General features: G+C 37.0%; 2 protein-coding genes across 2 annotated transcripts; one reads left to right on the forward strand and one right to left on the reverse strand.

Annotated features, from left to right (window-relative positions):
- Window positions 1–348: 348 nt before the first annotated feature.
- si:dkey-106l3.7 (uncharacterized) lies at window positions 349–8,263 on the reverse strand. Its single transcript, XM_052117061.1, has 6 exons — window positions 7,448–8,263; window positions 2,796–2,957; window positions 1,513–1,672; window positions 1,212–1,288; window positions 996–1,096; window positions 349–892 (listed from the first exon to the last, which is right to left on the reverse strand). Exons 1-6 carry the CDS (start codon window positions 8,084–8,086, stop codon window positions 823–825), a joined length of 1,209 nt encoding a protein of 402 aa, XP_051973021.1. The 5' UTR covers window positions 8,087–8,263; the 3' UTR covers window positions 349–822.
- A 2,684-nt stretch (window positions 8,264–10,947) lies between these two features.
- Window positions 10,948–16,741, forward strand: fam166b (family with sequence similarity 166 member B). The gene is given in 7 exon segments (XM_052117062.1): window positions 10,948–11,012; window positions 11,406–11,629; window positions 13,788–13,942; window positions 16,014–16,146; window positions 16,317–16,355; window positions 16,358–16,528; window positions 16,638–16,741. Coding segments are annotated over 7 exon segments (891 nt in total).
- Window positions 16,742–18,304: the final 1,563 nt, after the last annotated feature.

The following is an 18,304-nucleotide window of genomic DNA, read 5'->3' on the forward strand; positions in this document are numbered from 1 at the left end:
TGAATTGTGGAATATCAGTGAATAAGTCTTGGCTCCAAGAACAGAAAGTCATTGCCTCAAAACCCTTGGAGCCGCAACCTGCGAATGCCTTTGGTCAATGTTGTTATGTCTGTCACAGATGAACTGCTCAAGCAAACAGATTGCAATACCGTTTGGTGCCACTAGTGGTGCTGAAATTACACCTTCACAGTACACGCATAAACATTTAAGAAGAGTATTACACCCAAAACTTAACATGGAAGTCCAGATTCCAATAGAGAATACAGAATTTAAAAGGTATCCATGAAATATACTGCTACAAGTACAAAGGTGAAGACACAGTGACTTAAAAGACACACAGTAGACTGTAAATATGGCAATTTTATTACAAGAAACAATTATTATCAAAAAACAAAAATACACTGTACAAAAATAAATGGTTAAAAAAGAGCTATTTTGATATACAATCACTAAACTGTATACAGTAATTGACTGTTGCCCCAGGCAACCGATTTCCTACATAGCTTTCTTGTCCATTTATGTATTTATTTAGTAAGACGTTTTTTAATGAGAGTAAGTCAGCCATTATCGCAAAATAAATGCAAAACCTAATCACTCTTTCAGGGTTTATTATGCGATAATGACTGGATGACTGTACAAAATATACACAAATTCAGTACATGCAGTTTATTAGTATTACACAGTACTTAAGTAAATACACAGTAACATGAACACTACATGACAGAAATGTGTTATACATAAGTGCAGCATAATCTCTGCATAAATGGAAGGTGTGGATCACCATCGTGATGCTGTTGACTGGGCAACAATGAGGCGTGAATTTCAAAGCCGTGTGGTCATCCTTCTGCTTCTGAAGAAGATTGACAGTTTTGTTTTCTTCTCAGGCTGAACACTTTGAGGAAAAGTACAGGAAAAATGTCAAAATCAGCATCAAATAGACAACAAAAACAATCAAGAAGAGAATGAATTGCACTTGAAATTTTGTGAATTCTCACCTTTTGTTTTCTGTGTCAGGCTTTCGTGTTTTTTGCCTTCTAAATGAGGTAAATTTCAGCTTTTGAATCTTACTTGGCTTTTTGTGCTCATTTTCCGGTATCTGGTTTAACAAACAAAGGAACATGAGCGATCTTATAATAGTTTTCAGCTTTCACATTTCCATGCTACATATTATTTATATCTATAATATTTTGGTCCATTCTCTGTTTACTTACAGGATATTTACTGTCAGGTTCCTCGAATAAGACACCTGCAGATACGAAAGATTCATCTTGAGCAAACCTTGCTCTTCCTGTGGGAGAGACAACACAGGTCAGCATTAGATATACTGATATGATGAGGAAATGAAAAAGACATAAACCAAAACTATAGCAACTGACCCTTCATAATTGTTCTTATTCTAAATGATAAAGAGAGACATTCTGGCTTGGATATTTAGTAAAAAAAATAAATAAATACAAAACATAATTTTTCAGAGAGTTTAAAAAAATAAAAAAGAATGAAGGGAACACTCACTGTGAGGGCCTAAGAATGCTCGTGTATCAGACTGTGATCTGTGACGAAATTCTTTGGAGTCCTTTAGACGAGTCTTTAGGCTGGTTTGATCTTCAGGACCATCAATCTCTAAACTTTGACTGGCAGGGTAGTTTATTTCCTCCTCATTCAAGCTTGCACACTGACAAAACATTTAGTTGAGAGTTCATTATGAAGGTAAAATAGTGCCCAAATGATTTGCATGCACAGAGTAAGATTTGTGAAAGCTTAAATAAAATTGCAAGCGTAAAAATAAATTGCATGCACACAGTATTTTTTAAAGGTGTAAATCAAGATTCAAGCGTAAGAAAAAAATATCAGCAATGCTCATGATAATGCTTTGCATAAGTGTAATTCATGTGTTGTGAATCTCTAATTTTGCTCAACACTCACAATAAAAGAATGTGTATGTAAGAGAGGAGAGACACCTAAAAGAACGACGCTGAGCCATATGAAGAAGAAGCTGTCTGTCACATAGTTAAACCAATCAGGTCTGAGTAAACAGGTCAAGGAAAACCTCATTTGATTGGTTACTAGAAGCAGGTAGACCCGCCTTCCCCTTTGCACTTGCAAAACTCTTTTCAGTGAGACATTTGTGCCAAAAGTGTGAGCGCAACAAAAGGAAGTTGGAACAGTGAGTTTCAGATTATTTCTGGAAATATTTATGCCACAAACACAAATCATTTACAAGTTTGCAGTAGTTTATTTTATACACACAGACTGATTCTACATGGTTTGCAATGTTTTTGTCCAAAAACAGCGCTAAAAGTGTAAGAGCAAAAAAAGGACGTCTGAAGAATGCACACCAAATTTACTTTGTTAATATGAAATTACAGATTCTCATGAATTACACTTATGCAAAGCGTTATTATAAGCATTGTTAATATTTTTTTCTTACGCTTGCAACTTGATTTGCACCTATACAAAATGTTGTGTATGCAATTTATTTTTACCCTTGCAATTTAATTTACGCTTTCACAAATCTTACTCTGTGCATGCAAATTGTGCTATCATGCTTGTAACTCCATTTATGCTTTTACAAATCTTACTCTGCACATGCAGATTTTGCACTATTTTACCTTCATAGCTAATGCACTTCAAATAAGTGGTTTCAACTTACAGGAAACAAAAGTCATTTTGATACAACACATCCTTTTTGGCAAAGAGACACGAATTTGGCAGCAAAACAGAAAATGGAAAGACCTGAGAGTCAAATTCTTAGAACTAAAAATGCAACTATAGTATGGTATGTCAGTGTCTCTAACCTTAATTTCAGCATGCTGGCTCTTCAGCATCTCCACCTCCTTCTGCAAAGTGTGATTTTGCTGCTGTAGCTTTGCAATGTTCTCCAGCATCCTGCACACCTGCTCCAGGTACAGCAGCCCTGGAGAGAGCTTGTTCCGTCTACATTGTTCACCCTCTTCAAACTGTTGAGACAGAGATAACAAGACCTTTCAAGACAAGTCCCAGTGATGAAATCAGTAAATCACATGTCATTTGATGGTATATAAAAGGCACAAGCTAATCTAAGAACAATATACTTACTATATGGAATGTAAAACCTGATATTGGGTAAAATGGCCACATTTTTAATTAGATTGAACTATTTCTTTAATTGTATTTCTGATTTACATCTCTCTCAGCTCGTCTACCATCTTGGATGTATTTTTCACTGATGCAAAGGATAAATGTGATGCAACCTTCATTTTTGTATTCAAAATCTGCCTCTGAATGCAATAAATTCACTAGGTTTTGGAGGAGAGTGTTTTCTTTTGTCATAAATATCGTTTTATAGACTTCATGCTGAGCAGTTGTATTAACAACTGAAAATCTCAACACAACTTACAAACTCAGTGACGTTTCGCTCAATTGCTTGTAACAAATATACAAGGATGTTGGTCATTATGCAATTTCCTCATACAAAATGAAATAACGGTTTAGGTTATGGTTCTATAAAGTTTGTTTTCCCCTTCTGTTCACTGAAATTATAATGTTCAGTCATGTCCAGAACATTCACTATCAACAGTGACATTCTCGCCACCCACACATTCCTTACTGCCTGCACTACGCTGGCACCATTCCAGTCATTCCTCCCTCACCTGAACCGACTGGTTCACAGTTTAAACATTATTAGTTTGATGTTTTATAACACAGATCCAGACAAATTCCAAAGAAAGACTTTTAATATAGACAAAAGTTGTCGAGACAGTGCATATTTGAGAATGCATGTCACAGAACGCGCGTGAGTCAGTCTGGTTAAATTTGTAAGGGGTAATCTGCTTAATAATGTAGCCTATGCACCTGAGCTTGTCATAAAAGATTATGAAACATGAAGACTGCATGTTATTTGTTGACAAGTGAGGCTCACATGATGTAGGCAAAGTTCATTCAGCTTTAGCGCAACTTCCCTTTGTCCTTGGCCTTTGCATCACCTGCTGAAAGGTGTACTATAAATTCTGTCATTACTTACTCACCTTAAGTTGCTCCAAACCTATATAGTGTTATCTTTTCCCATGGAACACAAGAGAGGAAATTTTGAAGAATCTTCATGCATCTCTTTACCAAATTTCACAATGACTACAGTATATCTATAAAGCTCCAAAAAGGAAGTAGTCCATATGACTTGTCTACTATATTCCAAGTCTTCTGTTGTACAATAGATTATAGCGTTTGGAACAGATTGAAATATAAGGTAAATAAGGCTATTGTCTGGAAAGCCTGATCTTAAAAAAACAAATCTGGAAATAATTTCGGTTGAACATAACAGGATTTTTATAATTGTTTGTCATTTGGTGTGGACCAGGCCCATGATTGGGTGGAGCTGGGCTTGCTTCCAAAGCTATTGTATGGATTAAGAAGACTTAAAATAGAGCTTGTGAGTTGTACTTTTAGGGTGCTTTTGTGGTGCTTGATATATATGATTACTGTTGTTGTATGGAAAAGAGCTGTGTGTGAATATTCTTCATAATTTCTCCTTTTGTTTTACATGACAAAATAACAAAAAGTGTGTGTGACAGGGCGGAGGGTGGGGCCCCTAATCAGGCTAATCAAGCCTCAGAGAGGGATAAAGGCCGACTGGGCACTGCAGTGGGGCAGAGAGTGAGAATTACTGGCAGCTGTCCGACACCTGTGTGTGTTTGTCTTTGTTTAGTTCTTCATTAAACTATTATTTATATCGTCAAGCCGGTTCTCGCCTCCTCCTTTCCCTTTAACCCCTTTACGGTGTGAAACAGTAAAGCAACAGATTCACTTGACAATTTACAGAGTGAGTCAGGGTTTCCATTAGCTTGTCATTACTGTATGTTTTACTGTTAAAATGCACTAATGTCCGACAAATTTAAACATTGTCAGACACATGTGAATATATTAACAAGATGCGTCAGCTACCCCTTTAGTTGATGCCACAAGTGTACAGCGTGACGCCTGCCAATGATAACAGCATTTTGTTGCCATGGAGTTTTACATTTTCCCAAAGCTTAGGGAGACCTTATCCACCACTACAGTGCAAAAGCAGCCTACGTTACCTACATTCGAGTGCTCGCAGTGAGAAGTTTTTCACTTCAGAATCACAGTAAAACAGCTTTGCATTGCTGTCTTCTCGAGAGAAGGACATCAGGCTTATGTGAATCTCAAGTTGTAGAGAAACACTGGACACATTTGATTTCAATTTGGCAGCAAAACACTTTTGTGCTATGAAAAATCGGAAGAAAATAGTAATAAAAACAAAGAGCTAAGGAAATTAGCCAAGGTGAGAAATTATGACAAACAAATGATTTGATATTTTAATATTTATTTGTAAACGAAAATTGCAGTTTAGTTGTTTGTTTTGCCCCCATTATTTAATGTTTTTTTAATTAGATGCCAGTTCCATTACTATGCATAGTCTATCATGTTTACAGCGCAAAATAAACACAGAAATAAGAGGACTGAATTTTTTCCAATTTGTCCGGCAAACTATATAATTCCCGGACACGTTGGCCGGTGTCATGATGAAATGAGTCTGCCCATGAAATCCCCATGGGGTAACTGTTTGTAATGCCTGATCAAAAACCTATTGTGTTATTGTGACAGCTTTGAAACTGTGAAAATGTCAATACATATGAAAATAATTTGACTGGCTTCACATACATTTATTAAAAAAAAAAATCATGCATTTAAGACATGTTTTAGGAAAGTTGATTTTAAATGACACAAATCTGCTCAACACGCATTTGTTATTGGAGAAAATCAATATATATTTTCCCCTGTCAGCTTCGACCAGTCTGGCCATTCTCCTCTCACCTCTCATTAACAAGACATTTATGCCCACAGAACTGCCACTCGCTGGATGTTTTTTGTTTTTTAACACCATTCTAGAGATTGTATCTAGAGACTGTAGTGTGTGAAAATCCCAGGAGATCAGCACTTCGAGAAATACTCAAACCAGCCCGTCTGGCACCAACAATCATGCCACGCTCCAAATCACTGAGATCACATTTTCCTCATTCTGATGGTTGATGTGAACATTAACTGAAGCTCCTGACCCATATCTGCATGATTTGGATACACGATTGGCTGATTAGATCATCACATGAATAAGTAGGTGTACAGGTGTACCTAATAAAGTGGCCAGTGAGTGTATTTAAACTGCACAGAAAAGAGAATTTTTGGAGTGAACTAATGATTTAAACAATATTATTATATCTGTTGATGTTAACAACAACAACAGAAAAAGCTGAAATCTAAAAGTATAAATGAAAACAATCACCATAGGTGCTTTATTAATGGTAAAATGTTTAATATTTTAAAAACTTATGACAAACAATATGGGCTATAACAATTCTGACCATGATATTTAACTTATATAAATATACAAATTATTTACAAGTTTACTCGGAGTACTTTATCCGAGGCATGCAAACTTACAGGGTGAATTCATAAAGTCTGTTATGCATGTGATGAAAATGCATGTAGATAGTAGGTCACTTCAGTTCAGAGTCTGATGTCTAAGTGTGTGTGACATTAAAAACTAGCCCTGCATGTCCAGGGCCATCCCAAGCAAAGGACAGGGCACACTGTGAGGTCAAACGTGGACCCAACACCTTATCACCCCACACCCCTGAAGCAGGGGGCCTGGTGTGACCGCACCGGTTGCACCGCCCTAAGGATGACCCTGTGTATGTCATATATGTGTCAACTGCATAACAGCTGAAACAATGCACAATGAGGAACTGAAGCAAAGCACATGTTTACAGGTGGAAAAGCATGATCACATTAAACTTAAAAAAGTTTATTATTTCATAACAAATAAACTAATTACTAAAAACCTAAATGCTATAGACTAATTTTGCTAGAATTTTCCAGATACTGTATGCTAAACAGCTGTCTTTGGAATTGTATTATGCACAATGGTATTAGAGTTGCTGACATGAAATACTTTTGGGAAGTTGTGATATGCTATACTCCAACTAAAACTATTTTAAACAGCACTTTACTAATTGTTTTAGAATTGTAATGAATTCAGCTTTTATGACCTCATAGTCTTTGAGAGTCTACATGGAATATTCATTTATCAAAGCACAAGACCATTTAAACTAGTAAAAGTAAAAAAGAAATAAAAAATGGTGACATATTTTGAGAAATTATGACAAATTAGAGGACCCAAAATACACACTTTCCCAATATATTCATATACATGTTCCCTTAAAATCTTGATGTTGACTTAAAAAAAAGTTAATGAACATGTGCGTGTCAAAAAGTGGTTTATATAAAAATCAAGCACATGAAAGCAAGTTTTTTGTGTTTAGACAAATTTTAAATAAAATGAATACCAAATCACTAACTTTACATTTCCATTATATATTACTTTCTCAAATCTGTATTGTTTATTGTTATTAATAAAAAAAACTACTTTAGAAATTGACTGAGAGATGCTCACCTCCAGTTGACTCTCTACTGTTTGACCATATTGGTGTGATTTAAGGAGTCTTCTGCACAGCTCTGCTTTCTTGTGATCTGAAGGTTGTGAATGAGTTCTCCTTGGATGACTAAACCAATAATGCGTTCTGGCGTTAGTTGTGTGACAGCTAGTCGGAAATGTGGCTGTGTTACAACGGTGCCGTGGCCCAGTGGCCCCTCTCTCCAACTTGTGTGGGGCTCCTCTCCTTGAGACATGCCCTGAGGTTGTTTCTGTCCGTCTCAAAGCTTGCTCTACCTTCAGACATGTTTTTCTTGGAGCCACAGAGCCAAGAGAGACACATGAGGATGAGGAAGTGCAAACAGAAGGAGATGGAGATGATGGTCGAACATCATCTTGAGCAGAGACATTAACTAGAGATGCGCTGTGAGACTCTGAAGTGAATCCACTGCACTGGTGAGAGTGGCAGGGACTGATCGTACTGACCGTCTCAAATCCGGAATCCTCCGATTCGGATTTTACTTTGGAAAGTTGAACCTCTGAACCACTCCCAATAGAGTCCAATCTCTCCACATTGGCTTCTGTCTGAGAATGTAAATCCGTGTAGCCTTCTGTCACCCAACTCTCAAGGAGATTCCCAAAATTCCTATAGAGGTTCATTGATTATAGGTTTCTACCCTCAGGCTGATGTAGTCAAACAGAACATGTGAAGCTCCTCAACCTGACTGACTAGTAACTTACGGGAAGTCCGTTTTTGACATTTAACTAAAAAAGCACCTTTCAAAGGCCGCCCACATTCCGACTCCAATGCTTTTTAACCATCCTTTGACAACTGCTCCACTTCCGGAACTGTTCCCCAAATACTGAGCTCATGCTGTTGGCTTCTTGATCTGTCAAGACATGTTGTTAGGGAGATGAAACTTCTTTAAATTCTTTACTACAGTCACACCGAAACTACCGGTATCCTGAAAAGTAAGAGCAAATGAAGGTCACAGATGCATTGAAAAAAACTAATTTTATCCAACATAACAATTTTAAAAGCCACACTGCACATGCAAATGAAGGCAAAGGTTTTGCTTAACTTAAATGTTTTCATTATGTAGGCCTATGTGATGTAAAAAAAATATATTATTCAACTCACCTGCTATGCTTGTTAATTCAACACAGAAAAAAGAGTATATCATTATAGAGAAGTTGAGTAAAGATACAACTTCTGTGTTCCTGAAAATTGTAAGTTGTTAGAATGGCAAGTAAACAACAACACACACAAAAGTACATTTTTGGTGACTTTTCCAGCATTATTGAATTGATCCAACAAAATGTTCAGAGTGTTTAGATACAAGAGGAATGAATATAGTATGTAACAATTTACTAATTATTGTCAGTAGAATACTACAACCATCCACCCTATTAGCTGTCAACAAAACCAGTTTCAAACACTTAAAGGGATAGTTCACCCAAAAATAAAAAGTCTCTCAATATTTACTCACCCTCGTGCCGTCCCAGATGTGTCTGACTTTCTTTGTTTTACTGTACACAAACAAAGATTTTTAGAAGAATATTTCAGCACTGTATGTCCATAAAATGCAAGTGAATGGTGGTTAGAACTTTAAAGCTTAAAAAAGCACATAAAGGCAGCATACAATTTATTCATACAACTCCGTTGGTTAAATCAATTTCTTCATAAGTGATATGATAGGTGTGGGTGAGAAACAGATCAGTATTTCAGTCCTTTTTTTTACTATAAATTCTTCTCCCTTCCCAGTAGGCGATATGAACAAAGAATGCATATCGTAAGTTTGAAAGTGGTCATTTATAGTAAAAAAGGATATAAATATTGATCTGTTTCTCACCCACACCTATCATATCACTTCAGAAGACATGGATTTAGCCACTGGAGTCATAGGGATTACATTTACACTGTCATTATGTGCTTTTTGGAGCTTCAAAGTTTTTTTTTACCCTTCCACTTACAGACCTGCAGAGCTGAAACATTCTTCTAAAAATATTTGTTTGTGTTCCGCAGAAGAAAGAAACAACCGGTGCGGTCACACCAGGCCCCGTGCTACAGGGGTGTGGGGTGATAAAGGGTTGGGTCCACGTTTGACCTCACAATGGGCCCCGTCCTTTGCTTGGGATGGCCCTGGACATGCAGGGCTTGTTTTTAATGTCACACACTTAGACATCAATTTTTTGGGGTGAACTTTTCCTTTAAGCCCAGAGGAAATGGCACATAGATCCATTTTTCTTGGTGAAACGTTCATTTCACAACTATGCAGAGTCTTCTGGTCTGATCCACACAGAGGAATACACATTCCTGTTCATTGATAATATCAGCATTCCTCTCTTTGTAGGAAAAATGAAAATAGGCCATTGCTTCATTAGAGAAAAAAAAACACACACACTACACATAAGTGTCAAACATTAACCAGACAGTATCTCTATGAGGAATATGCATAGGCTATGTAAATTCCTATGAATATAGTCAATTAAATGTGATTATGAAATTATGACACTAATCTGTGATAAAGTTTAAGATATTATGGCATTGTGATACTATGAGTTGACCTACAATTATTGCACATATATTAAATTGTTACGTCAATAAATATGACATATATCATATATAATAAATATATATATATATTTGTCTTCACATAACACTGCAAGGTTAAACCCAATTAAATTCTGTATCATTTTAAATAATAATAAAAAATTCAAACTGCAAAGCTGAGGACATTTAAAGTATTTCTATAATTACTAAGTGAAAACATATCCTTTATAGCTACCTGTACGCAAATGTATTTTAGGATACTTCTCTGTTCTGTTTTCTGGTTATTATGCTTCATTTAGTAAAGGTTAAACCATATATCGATTAGCATATTTTATGCTAGTGCCTATTTACGCCTACAGTAGCCTTTAAACAAGCCTGAAATGTTGTTGTTGTCTCTCTCACATTGTTATTCATTGGGTCAGTTTTTGGTCACAGATTGTAACATGACATAATTATAATGAGTGTCTCAGCAGTAAACTAAATATCTGTCCATCTTATGGAGTTCAATGTCCTTTCAAAAATGTCTCTATGATGTGGATGCATTTCCGCTGCTAACCACAAGAGGCTGCAGCATCACAACTGACTTGTCATACAGTATGTCGTCATCGTCAACAGGTAAAGAGTCCAGCCACATGCAGCGACAAACCCTGTAACTTTCTATAAGTCACAGACCTATCCTAATTAAAAGTTTGTGTTAAAGAATCAATGGCTGAATTTATTTCCAATTATGAAACTAATTGGTGTCTAATTTTCTTAATTCTAACATTCTAAATTACCAACATATTTAATGAGTCTATTATTTAGTTTTTTGGCTAGTCTAGGGAAGACCATACATGACTTGATTACATGTTCCCTGACAGAATAATGGCACATGGACACTCTTCTGCATGTTCACTAGCAACTGCCACACAACATTTACAGTGTGCTGTAAACGTATGCAGGCCTTAAAAGATCCAGCTAGCAGGGCATGGAGCAGTTCCCACCGAAATTCAGTAAAGTTCTGGTGACACCTGACCCACAGTACATCCCAGGGTAAGTCTGTAACTTGTCGGATAAAGGAATATTTCGGGTTCAATTAAAAAAAAGTTAAGCTCAACCGACAGAATTTGTGGTATAATGTTTATTGCCACAAAAATGTATTTCGACTCCCTCTTTAACAAAAAAGCACAAATCTGGGTTAGTCTGTCTGTCTGTCTGCCTGCCTGTCTATATATCTATGTATCTGTCTGTCTGTTCACAAATATACAGACTATAAACATTATGTCTATACTACCTTATAAAGCCTAAATGCTGTAGCAGCACCACACCCTGAAACTGAAACTTCGGTTAAAGCAGTTGTGTGGTAATGTGTAGTAACTGCATTTTACCTTTGCAGGATAGTTTTATTTAATAACTTTTTATTAACATCTGTTAACATGTGTTCAGGGATGCAGGGTATTGTCCTCAGCTGAAGTATCATCTGGGCCGGTCATATGGTCAGTTAACAGCAAAGCTCCTGACTTCTCCTGAGGTGTCCCGCTCGCAGAGACTTGTGCTCCGTACCGGCAATTTCCCATCCACAGAGAATGACACCAGGACACCTGACAAGATCTGGAGTAGCCAACTTGAAGGGAGAAGGAACCTGGAGAAAATGATACAAGGATACACAGGTTATGATTACCTTTTGTGTTTGAAATAATTACTGAATATGAATTACATAAAATATGTACTGTAAACTGTTTGATATGGCTCTCTGGGATAGCTTATTCTGATTGGTCAATTGTACCACTCACCAGTTCTAATCTTTTTGTATAATGACCACTAAGCTGTTTAATTGACCACTGCCCCTGAAAACCTGTTTTCTATATAGCTCTGCGGGGTTTAATGTCCCTCGAGTCACTCTGTGGCAGTGGTGAATTCTCAGGGCCAGCAAAGCCATCTCTGCTGGCCTAGCATGCCAAATAAATAAAGATTTTTCATCCTTTCATTCTCAATCACCTTTTTACCTATGCATTTTTAATAGCTTTCCACTCTTAATTAAGCTATAAACAAATAGAGAAAAACAAAAAGTTTCTCCAGTCAGAATTTATTCCTTGATGTTTACAAAGTGTGACAGATGTTTCACAAATCACATGACCGAAGACCGAAGCCCGAAGGCGAAGTGGTGCGTGAGTCTGAGCTCCAGCCCGTCAGGCCTTCAGAATTTCCACAGAATCCCTCAACAGTACAAATGAATGAGCAACCTGGCCTTGAGTGATGAAATCACGCTTGAAGTGATGTTCGTAATTTGAAAGCGAAGAGCGCAAGATCATCATCTCTACTGTTATCGCCATTGAGAAAGAGATTCTTATGGATTTAAAAACATTTATTAATCAGGAAAGGAGGACTGATTAAGTGCTTTTTGTATTGTTACAGCAACATCAGGAGTTTTCTAAGAGTAAATTAGGCTGCTTGAGCATTCAGTGTCAGATCAAGTTTTGAAAATTAGTGCTGCGTTCCATTCAACTTGGAAAGTCGGATTTTACAACTTCCTATTAGGAAAATTACATCAGAATTACAACTCGTAGGCTCGTGCAGAAATTCTCAACTCTGATTTCGCCGAGATGCAGGGGCATGATGTCACACAAACATGTCGGAACTCAGGGAGATATACAAAGTAAGTGATAAACATTCACTTTATTAAGTTATATCGATAAATTAGTTTGTTTCCAGATTACATGATATTAAAGTTTAACAAACGCCCGCAGAAGCAGGTGTATAAAACATTATAATCCCTTTTGATAATCGTACACCTGAAGCACAAATGCTAGCGCTGCATCAATGTTTATCAGTTGGGTTGCTGGGAGACATCTCTAATGAGAGTCATACCCCTGCTAAGCTAACAGGAGCGCTGCAGTTTTGTTTCCTTAAACGTCATCTTCTGAATATCAGGGAATGGGATACATTTATGGTCGGAGACATCAATTAGGAATATCCCACATCCAACTTGAATGGAGCGAAGCATAACTGTGTACCCTGACGAAACCAAATTTATTGCAAGCAACATTTAAATTGCAAATATTATTAGATAGATTTGTCCAGGTACTATAGACCTCCCTGGTAGATTCATATGACAAATTATGATTTTTTCAAAACAATTAAGCTTGCTTGAGCATTAAGTGTCATTTCAAGTTCTGGCTTTCTTGCATGTATGTGTTTTTAAAATGTCAGTTGGTATTATTAGTTGACTGCCATATAAAGCGTGTCTTATTCATAGTGAAACTGTGTTTTATTAATGGCATGAATTACACTGAAGGCCTAGACTTAAAATGCACAGCCCACATCTGCTCTGTGGTCTCTTTCTTCTCACACAGTAAAACAATTACATCTCAATTAAATATTTCATGTACATTTATTTCTTTGTTAATGGTCTTGGATTAGGGTCTTGAATTGAAGTTATTTTATTTGAGAAGACAGGGATTGTGTAGTGATATGAGAAACATGAAACTAGCACATTTATGTTGGAAATCAGTTGATGTGACAAGCGCAGAATGTCATGATTGACCAATTGGAATCAGTTATTCCAGAGAGCCATGTTATAATTGACTATAGTGTCAGGCTGACTGTAGATCATCCCATTCATATTGTATTAGCAGAAGAGGTGGAGGTTTATTTAGGAACATTTTGCAATATGTGCAGTTTTGTGGTTCCACGAATGCAGTTCTCCTTTTTGCATATTTGTAACGAATGTTGTGCAGTTTAATCCTTGTTTTGAAATTCATTCAACTTACTTTGTGTCTGGTTTGCAGAACTGTTTCCATGCACCATTTCTATGTGTTGTCCTCCCAGGTTTTGTACCACTGGGTCAAAACTACTTCTGCAAAACATATGCAGAAACGTGTCGAGAGGCGCTATTAGAATTCAACCAGAAACAAAAGAGGAGGTTTCTTACAGCTTCTGATGATCTGCCTCTTGCTGTCAACAATAGTGTCCCAGATTTCAATGTGAGCTGTCACACTCAGTTTACTTCTCTTTCACAGCTCTCCTGTGTAAGGTCACCCTGTTTAATTATACATGCAAAATATCCCATATCAAAGCAGATCGAGTGTCACTGGCCCTGTAAATGAAAATAAATACTGTCACTAAACAGGCTTTTCAATCAGGACAAGATTTTAGGCAATTATCATACCATTGTGTTGCAACAAGCTTTTAAAAATCCACAAGAAGATACATTTTGCGTTCCATTTGTCTTGGAAGTCAGAGCTCCGAGTTATTTTCCAAGTTCCGAGACCGTAACTAACAATTGAAACGCCCCTCGATGTTGGAATTCCTACTCGGAAACTCTGACAATCTCAGAGGACTCCAAGTTCTGAAAGCAAGATGGCTTCGAAGAGCATCCACTGAAAGTATGCTGTGGTTTTAAAGATGTTGTTTTTTAGCACTTTTGTCTTTTTTGTGTCCAATTTAGTAAGTGGTATACACAATACTGTATTACCGTTGCTTATAGGCATGTTGCTACAATCTTGTTATGCGTGAATTGCCGCGTAGTGTTGTTTATAACCTGGTACAGCTAAAATTGGCAATGGTCGATGTTGCCACAACAACACTGCCTAACGTTACAAACAGAGCAGAAATGTAAGCAGGAAATTGTAACGGAAAACACATTAAAAAAGTTTTTAAAAAGTTTATAACAGCTGTTAGGACCTACGAATGTGGTTGCATTCAAATACGCGGAAACATTAACATACCTTCTCCACATTCTGTCATCTTCCTCGAGGTGTCTTAGGTGAATGGCATGCCAATTTTGTAGCTCTCTTTACTCCGAAAGAGCTAGTGCAACAATTACTTTCCTGGAGGTGTCCATCTTTTTTTCCGACATGTTGTGTTGTGTGTAAATGGAACGCATCCAACTCTGATTGCTTGTTTTTTTTACGGATATGACATCGATCTGAATCTCGAGCTCCAACTTCCGAGACAAATGAATTGGGCCAAAATGTGTTGGATGCTAATATGCATTTCTATGCTGATGACACGATTAATTATTGTTTTGGATCGTCCCCAGCTAAAGCGGTTGAGTCTTTGCAGAAAGCTTTTGATGTGGTTCAACACACGCTTATGCAGCTTAAACTGGTTCTCAATGCTGATAAGACCAAGCTGAAGCTGTTTAGTAATACTAAGAAGGTTTATAAAGTTCCTCCTTCTGTGTTCACTTTGACTGGAAGTGTCATAGAGGTGGTTCATTTTTATAAGTACCTTGGCATTTGGCTTGATGATGCTCTCACTTTTAAACCTCATATAGACAACCTTGTGAAGAAACTCAAACTTAAACTGTCTTTTTTCTTTCGAAATAAATTTTGTTTTTCTTTTAAAGCAAAAAAGCAGCTAGTCACTGCAACATTTTTATATGTCTTAGATTATGGTGACGTGGTGTATAGGACCGCTTCAGCACAATGTCTGCATAAGATTGACACTGTTTATCATGCGTCTCTGAGATTTATTACGAATTGTAAAAAGAGTGGGATGGCCATCGTTGTCCAACAGGAGATCAGGGCATTGGCATATTTTTATCTATAAGGCCATGCTTGGTCTGTTGCCATCCTACATCAGTAGTTTAATCACATGGAGAAGTGTTGGTTCTTATTCATTGCGATCAAATGATCACTTGCTGCTCTTTGTTCCATTTGCCCAAACAGAACTGGGGAAAAGGGCTTTTGTCTACTCCGCTCCTTCTGCATGGAACTTTTTGCAAAAAGACTTGAAATTATCTGAACACATTTCCTTAAATGCTTTTAAATCCAGATTGAGAGAACCTGAATTGACCTGTTTAAATTGTAAATGTTTTTAATTATTTGTGTTGTATAACCTTTATAAATGTAATTGATTGTGTTTTTGCTGCCTCTTGGCCAGGACTCCCTTGAAAAAGAGGTTTTTAACCTCAATGGGACTTTCCTGGTTAAATAAAGTTTAAATAAAAAATAAAAAAAATGGAATGCAGCAAAAGATGCTATTACTGTACATACACTGGTTTAGCCTAATTTATTAGCTACTCAAGCTTACATTTGTCCTTTGTTGTAGCCAAGAAGGTTGAACACCCCTCTGATAGCCATATCTAAAGATCCAGCACCGTACGTGGCCCCGGACCCCTGGAAGCCACAAGGCTCTCCATACCTAATGGAGGATAGCAGCATACATAAGTATTTCATCTCAGGTTAGCCAGAGCTTGGCTTAAGCAAGAAGTACCTTTATGTACCATAAATGTTTACTGTATGGCCCAATCAGAGACATGACTTACTCATAGCACAGTGTCTCTATAACATTTGCAGCTTGCCCAGACTTTTGTACCATTGTGTTTGCTATTTTGACCCTGTGAATGTACAGGTTTTACTGGATATGTCCCCAAAGCCCGGTTCCTCTTCGGGCTGGATATCCCATCACCACCAACAAGGCACTGATCCAGTTTGGCAAGGAAATGAAGGCAGGTCATACATCCATTGACTTTCCGGAGGAGGAGACCAACGTCTTGCCTAGGATCACTACAATATACCCCTCCATGTCTGGACTCCTACCCTCCTACACAGGGCACATACCAGGTTTATCAAAAAGTCTGATTAACATAGTAATGAATTATGTTAACTGCCTAGTAATTATTTCTTAGTAACAGGACAATGTAAATGTACTTTTGTAATTTTATGTCACCAGGATACAGGTTTCAATATGGTCATACGTTTGGGCAGATCACTCATAATGCTTTGGGACTCACTGGTACATGAGGAAGAAAAGTAGGGAAAAACAGACTGAACTGAAGACCCAGCGATGAAAACAGTTATTACACATAACACATCTGAGGACAAATAAAGGCATTTGCTCAGCTAACAAGCAACATGTTGTAGCTGTTAAGTTATATTGATCATAATTTTAGTTAGTTTAACTCACCAACTTCTGGAAATTAGTGATTCATTATAAAATGAAATGTAACAATATCATTACTCCATAATGGAGAGAATTTCATTATTTTGCTAATCAATGCAAAGTGCATAAGGGTATTTGGTATGAAATGCATTTGTAAAGCTATGGCCTGTGGTGTGACATACTATACTCCATCTTAAACTAGTTTAAGCTAATTGATTATAATTATAATGCATGTACAGTAGATTTTATTTGCCCATATTAATTAAGAAACTACAAGAAATATTTGTTCATTTGTCACACCGCTGGACCACATAAAATGGTGATTAACAATGATGAAAAACTTGGCTTCCAGTTACAGGACTTCAAATATACACATTCCATTATACTGTATATTTACATACATTTTCATTTAAAATCTTGTTTATAAAAAAAATCCATAAACACATTATGCATCAACTACCCAATACTTATGTGATCTCTGACAAGATAGGTTTTCATTTGTAATGAAAACTTTCAATAAATAAAAGACAAAGAGACCTATATTTGTACACCAATATAAACACAATACAAAATGTCATGACTCAAAAAAGGTTTTATTTCCACAAAGATCTCACTAGGCACAACTTTAATATCAGTAAATTGGTAAATTGCTGCCGTTTTAAAATATATCCCCAACAATGACTCATAATCAAACTGTCTTCTTTAAAAAGAGTTTGTCCATCTGACTGTCACTAAACCCCATGGATCATACTTAGGAACAGCTCTGCATCATCAACAAATACCACTACTTAACTAGTCCAGGTGCTGAAACAGTAATAAATATACATCTACTCAGCATGCATCTTTTTCAAATGCATTAAAACCCACCTCCCTTATATTTGTCCCCCTCGTACTGCCAAATCAGCGCCAACCCACATCTCAGAATAGCATTCTGAGATTATATTCTTCTCATCATAATTGCAGTTAATTGCATAAGAGTGGTTATCTGAGTTACTGTAGACTTTGTCAGTTCGAACCAGTTTGGCCATTCTCTGTTGACCTTTCTCATCAACAAAGGCGTTTCCATCCACAGAACTGCCGCAGACTGGATGTTTTTTGTTTTTGGCACCATTCTGAGTAAATTCTAGAGACTGTTGTGTGTGAAAAATCCCAGGATATCAGCAGTTACAGAAATACTCAAACCAGCCCATTTGGCACAAACAATCATGCCACGCTCCAAATCACTGAGATCACATTTATCCCCATTCAGATGGCTGATGTGAACATTAACTGAAGCTCCTGACCCGTATCTGGATGATTTTATACACTGCACTGCTGTCACATGATTGGATGATTAGATAATCTCATGGATGATTGTTGGTGCTAGACGGGCTGGTTTGAGTATTTCTGTAACTGCTGATCTCCTGGAATTTTCACCCACAACAGTCTCTAAAATTTACTCTGAATGGGGTCAAAAA

Source organism: Xyrauchen texanus, chromosome 44 (genome assembly GCF_025860055.1).
Source record: "Xyrauchen texanus isolate HMW12.3.18 chromosome 44, RBS_HiC_50CHRs, whole genome shotgun sequence".
In the NCBI taxonomy this organism is placed as follows: Eukaryota; Metazoa; Chordata; class Actinopteri; order Cypriniformes; family Catostomidae; genus Xyrauchen; species Xyrauchen texanus.

What these genes read in the sequence shown, in the direction of transcription:
- si:dkey-106l3.7 (XM_052117061.1), bottom strand. Translation starts at nt 8,086, where the DNA reads ATGAACCTCTATAGGAATTTTGGGAATCTCCTTGAGAGTTGGGTGACA. An exon ending in AACCTGACAGTAAATATCCT is followed by an intron (nt 1,097 to 1,211) that starts GTAAGTAAACAG and finishes TTGTTAAACCAG; the next exon opens with ATACCGGAAAATGAGCACAA. An exon ending in CCTGACACAGAAAACAAAAG is followed by an intron (nt 893 to 995) that starts GTGAGAATTCAC and finishes TTTTCCTCAAAG; the next exon opens with TGTTCAGCCTGAGAAGAAAA.